Source organism: Amborella trichopoda, chromosome 1 (assembly GCF_054954075.1).
Source record: "Amborella trichopoda isolate Santa Cruz 75 chromosome 1, AtrichopodaSantaCruz75HAP2 v2.0, whole genome shotgun sequence".
Classification (NCBI taxonomy): domain Eukaryota; kingdom Viridiplantae; phylum Streptophyta; class Magnoliopsida; order Amborellales; family Amborellaceae; genus Amborella; species Amborella trichopoda.
This window is the reverse complement of record NC_142336.1, coordinates 37,042,939-37,048,938: the sequence shown is the minus strand read 5'-3', so window position 1 is coordinate 37,048,938 and position 6,000 is coordinate 37,042,939. Positions and strand designations below refer to the sequence as shown.

Here is a 6,000-nt window from a genome sequence, read left to right as displayed (position 1 = left end):
CGCACCTTTAAAAAAACATTTATATTTTTTGAAAAAGAAAAATTCCAAATTTAGATCATTTTCATGGTTAAGATTATTAGACTCTAAAATTTGGATTGAAAATACTTATTTGAGATATATTTTGTAGGGAGACTGCACAAAAATAGTCTGAGTCCGACCACTCGCCGAACACGGATCCTTTTTCTAAACATCGGGTTAGAAAAGTTCACTTCAAGGTGAAGAAAAGAAAGGAGGAGAAAAAAAAGAAAAAGAGAAACAGGTGAGTGAGAAAATTGACTTTTGTTAAGAACTCGAAAAGATGTTTTCCTTTGCCTTTATGTATTTGTTGTACGACAGTGTAAAAGAATACTTCGTTCGATTGTTTCATGCAGGGCTGGACTGCATTTCTACAATATGCGGTGCAGAGGTATCAAAGTGGAGTAGTCTCTTCTATATTTATTTGTTTGCTAGGCGTTGGAAAAGTTAGTAGAGCTGCTATTCTATACCTTATTTTGAGCAGTAATGGCTCCCACAACCCCTAGGGTTTCCTTCAATCTCAGGGTTGGTGACGGTAAACGGTGCCACATTCGAGTAGACGAAGAGGAAATCCATCAGATTAAATCACTCTCAGACAAAGAATCAACGGCTGCAGTCCTTAGGAATCTGTTTGACCTCAGCGTTAACAGTGGTAGTCACATCTCCATTGAAGTTGCAGACAAAGAGATCCATCCAACCAAACAAAAAAAGCAAGACCAAAACCAAGAAGCAAAACCAGAGCATGCCACTGGTAACAAAGCAGTGGTGCCTTTTGGTTCTAGGGGCCCTAGGGGTTTCTTTGACATAACGATCGGTGACATTAAAGCAGGCCGGATCATAATGGAGCTCTACACTGACGTGGTTCCGCGGACTGCAGAGAGCTTCAGGGCCCTGTGCACTGGAGAAAAAAGTAAAGCCCCCAATGGGAAGCCCCTCCATTACAAGAGATCCTCATTCTTTTCAGTCGTTCCAGGCGTGTTCTGTGGAGGTGGCGATTGCACTGGTGTTGGTGGAATGTTTAAGGATGAAAATTTCAAGGAGAAGCATAAAGACTTTGGCGTCCTGTTCATGGCTAATGAAGGAAAGCGTGATAACAATGGCTCGAGGTTTGCTATAGACCTTAACAAGAACACTCGGTACGATGGACACTATGTTGTGTTTGGTGGGGTGGTGGAGGGGCTGCATGTGGTCCGGGCAATCGAGAATGTCAGCTCACCTTCTAGCGTGATCATCAAGCCCGTTCTTATTGCAGACTGTGGCGAGGTTTGAAGACATAACAACCAAGCCAAGAGCTCCTTCCTCTGCTGTAAGGATTTGTGGCTTCTTTTTTTTTCCTAGCTTTATGGCAGTACGCTTTAGAACTGCTAAGGGTTGTTTCGTTTTTCTTTTTTCCTCGAGGTAGATTGTGAATATGAATAATCTGTGTAGATTATGAATAAGAGTAATGATCCACAGGCCCTCCTCTACCCGCATTACCCCCAAAGGATTATCATTAAGTTTGATACGGGCCTATAGATGGTTGTGACAAGGATTATCATTAAGTTTGATACGGGCTTTAGAAACCTGGTGACATGGTTGGGGGACTTAAATTTTTTTTTTTAAAAGCCCTATAAAATCATTTTTCATAAAATTTTTATAAATAATTATAAAATACTGCACGTCCCTTTGTATTTTAGTGCCCAGTACAAACAAAGCTCAAGGCAATTAAGAACCACAATCTTTTGTATTTGTTGGTACATATGAGCATTTTGGTCTTAAGGGATCACCACCTCTATTTGCTCCTTTTTGCATCTTATGTTTTGTTTAACATTAGCTATTTTAAATGTTTTATTAGGATGACGTGGGGTACTATAGAAAGAAAATGGGGGCTCGGACTCTCCCTCTCGCTCTCTCTACAGAGTAAAAAGTTCATGAGCTGTCTCTTTTTTGACGTCTCCCTCTCATGAGTAGTACTTACTGACCGATTTTCAAGTAAAAGAGTACTGCTATCTGTAATAATCAATTTTAAGACGTGGGATCATCATATTTTTTATTTAGAAAAAAATACATATATATTAATTATATTTTATGTTGTTATGGTTGTATCAAATACTTTCCGTTATTTAATGTATATCTATTTTTTATCATTTATAACATAATTTTTTAAAAAAGATAACTTTACTCTTTTTCGGATGTTGAACATCCGAAAAAATATCGAAAGTATAACGTTCACATTCTCATTTTCGGTTGTTGAACATCCGAATTGAAAGGTTTTTCGGATGTTCAACATCCGAAAATAGCCCGAAAGTTAAACGTTCGCATTTCCATTTTCACACTTCGCAGTCAGATTTTCGGATGTTGAATATCCGAAAATGTGATATTTTCGGATGTCCAATATCCGAAACCATTTTCGAATGTTAAACATCCGAAACCATTTTCGGATGCTAAACATTCGAAAATATCATTTTTTCGGATGTTCAACACCAAAAATGGGAAGATGAACTTTTGGCCTATTTTCGGATGTTCAACATTCGAAAAAATAAAAAAGGGTATGTATGTAATTTTTGGATGTTCAACATCCGAAAAATGGTCTGTATGTAATTTTTCAGATGTCCAACGTCCGAAAATGTCATATTTTCGGATATTCAACACCTAAAAATGGGAATATGAACTTTTGGCTTATTTTCGGAAGTTCAACATCCGAAAAAGTAAAAAAAAGGGTATTTATGTAATTTTCGGATGTTCAATATGCGAAAAAGGATATGTATATAATTTTTGGATGTTCAACATCCAAAACAGATAAAGTTGCCTTTTTAAAAAATTATAAAAAGTAAAAAAGGATATACATGTAATAACGGAAACTATTTGGTACATCCGTAATAACATAAAATATAACGGATATGTATGTAATTTTTCATTTATTTATCAATAGATGTTATTTTATCGATTGAGATAATAAATTTCGCTGTGAGAGAGAAATTTTCCATCCTAATCAATATTATACTACTAGGATGATGATTTTTTTTGTAGTAAGAGATATGTTTGTTTTATTAGGATAATAAATTTTGTAGTAAGGTTCTTTTTACGAATAAAAAATAAAATGCTTTTCAAATTAAGATAGTTTTTGGTAATAAAAAGTAATGTGAGGTAAAGAAAGTAATTTGAGGTATTTTAAGGTAAATAAATAAATTGAGATATAATAAAAAAATCAAATGAGGTATAGAAAAAAATTTTGTGGTACTTTTGAGTATAAAAATAAATTGAGGTACTCAATAAAAAAGAAAATGAGGTAAAGAAAACTCATTTGAGGTATTTTTTGTTAAAAAAATAAATTGAGCTACTTTTTGGTAAAAAAAAGAAAAAAAAGAAAAAAAAGAAAGATAAATAAAAATAATTTGAGGTGTTTTTTTGTTTAAAAAAAGCAAGGAAAAAGTTTATAAAGAGCCGAGGCCTTAAACAATCAAATCAGAGCCCACCTCAAAAATTTCACTAGAAGAAGTTGTTTTGATGCCCAAATATCCTCAATTGATCACCTCGACATCAAGATGCATAGACATGAGAAAAAAAATGGATTTCAAGTTTTGGAAATAGTGCATCTTGTAACGCTTTTTTGGACAGTCAATGTTCAAGATTTTTAAGTTTTCATAGATCAACTCGATCTACACTATTTTTAAAGCTTTAAATTTTATAATTAAAGATGAAAATATATTTTAAAGCTATTACAAAGATTTCCAATATTGAAATCACATTTCTCGACACTATTTGAAGGTGCGCTTTACTTTGATTGTTTAGAGCATCGACGCTATACAAAGTGCACCCAAATCTAACCCTTGGCTCTATACAATGTGTACCCAAAAATAAATTGAGGAAATTTTTGGTAATAAAAATACAATGAGGTATTCTTCGTTTCAAAAATAAATTGAGGTACTTTTTTAGTGAAAAATAAAATGAGGTAATAAATAATAATTTGAGGACTTTTTGGGTAAACAATAAATGTTGGTACTTCATGGTAATAAAAAACAAAATGAGGTAAAGCAAAATAACTTGACATATTTTCTGGTAAAAATAATAAATCGAGGTACTTTATGGTAATTAAAATAGCCTGAGGTATTTTTCATTTGAAAAATAAATTGAGGTACTTTTTGCTAATAAAAAAAGTAAAATGAATAAAGAGAAATAATTTGAGATCTTTTTTGGCAAAATAATTTACTGAGGTAGTTTTAGTAATAAAAAATATAACAAGGTAAAGAAAAATAATTAAAGGTATTTTTTGGTAAAATAATTTACTGGGGTAGTTTTTAGTAATAAAAATATAATAAGGTAAAAAATAATTTTATGTATTTTTTGGTCAAAGAAAAATTGAGGTAGGTTTTGGTAATAAAAAATAAAATGAGGTAAAGAAAAATAATTTGAGGTATTTTTTAGTAAAAAATAAATCGAGATATTTTTTGATCTAGAGGTATCGGAGTGGAATAGTCTCTTCTGTATTTATTTGTTTGTTGGGTGTTGGAAAAGTTAGTAGAGTTATTCTTTTCTCCCTTATTTGGAGTAGTAATGGCTCCCACAACCTCCAGGGTTCTTGGTCGGGGCCTGGTTTTCGAACAACCACAAAGGTCCTACGCGCTCTAGCGTGCATGTGTACTCTTTCATGCGGATAGGAACAAAAAAAGAGATAGATTTTAATCAAAAGGATGCGTTCAGACACCTACCTCACCGTTTGGGGTTCAGGGGATACGCCCAGGCAGTCGCTCTCTTAGAACGATTACGAAGCCCTTTGAAAATCTGACAATGCGGTTTGGATGCGAACCCTTCTCGAACTCAACACTTCATCTCGGTTATTTATCTCAAAATTGTGATGGGAATTCAAATGAAAATGTTCCTCGTTAATGGGTTGATTGAGTAGGTGGCTGGCAAAGTGATGTGGTTAAATGGACATGATGAAGAAAGGAGGGTGATGGAAGCTTCTTACAACGTGGGCATTATAAGACCCGACGATTAGAGCAGCCAAAGAGTCCAAACTCTATAGAATGCTAACTCAGGATGGCCGCACCCAAATGAGCGAGGACAAGAGCATTAATATCTCTCACAACTCAACTCGATTGTAAGGCGTGGAGGTTAGCAAAGCAATCCGAGAGTTGAAACTCTCAAAGTAGCTTTAGTCGACACCAAGTTGAACACACAGATGATGAAAGAAGTTACCGACACAGGAAGATAGAACGGATGGTTAGAAGATAATTAGGCGAAAGAATGTGAGTGCTTGTGGCTCGGGATGGGACTGATGATGCAAAAGAATGGGGTGTGTTTGATCAGATGCATGCTTGGGTGGTTAGTGAGTGAAAAGGCAGAAGAGAGTAAAAAACAGAGTTAAGGATGCCAGGTACGCTCTTAAGCGCAGCGCTAGGCTTAATGATGCAAAGAATGAGAGAGACTGCAAGTGAACAAGGGGGAGAAATGGCCAGGCCCACCTCTAGGCACGTGCCCGAGCTTGGCAATTGGTATGACGGGGCAAATAAGAGGAAGCAAAGGAAAGGAGGTAGGCCCGCCCTCAGGCACGGCTCTATGCCTTGGGGTGGATAAGAAGAAGAGGAGTGAAGAAGAAAGTGAGAGAGAAAGTTGGGTCCGCACCCAGATGCAGCCCTAGGCTTGGAGATGAGAGAGACACATGAACGCAAAGAAGGAGGTGGAAGGGAGAGCTGGGTCAACACTCAGGTGCGACCCTGCATTTAAACGAGTAAAGAGAAGAAGGAAAGGAGAGAGACTTGAGAGAAAAAGCTAGGCCCGCTGCTAGGCGTGGCCTGAACTTGTGCAAAGGAGGGAGGAAGAAGGGAGAAGCAAGAGGACAAGGAACCAGGCCCGTTGCTAGGCGCGGCTCAGGCTTGTACGTGAAAAGGGGGAGGAAGATGAGAGCAAAGAGAGAAAGGGGAAATGACTGAGCACGCTGTCAGGTGCGGCCCTGACCCATGTGTGAGGCAAAAGATAGGGGAAAGAATGCAGAGAAGAAGAAGA

General features: G+C 36.5%; 1 protein-coding gene across 1 annotated transcript; it reads left to right on the top strand.

The window, feature by feature from the left end:
• Nucleotides 1-358: 358 nt before the first annotated feature.
• On the top strand, nt 359-1,481 carry LOC18433221 (peptidyl-prolyl cis-trans isomerase CYP19-2). Its single transcript, XM_006843315.3, has one exon. It carries the CDS (start codon nt 502-504, stop codon nt 1,282-1,284), a length of 783 nt encoding a protein of 260 aa, XP_006843378.1. The 5' UTR covers nt 359-501; the 3' UTR covers nt 1,285-1,481.
• The last annotated feature ends 4,519 nt before the right edge of the window (nt 1,482-6,000 follow it).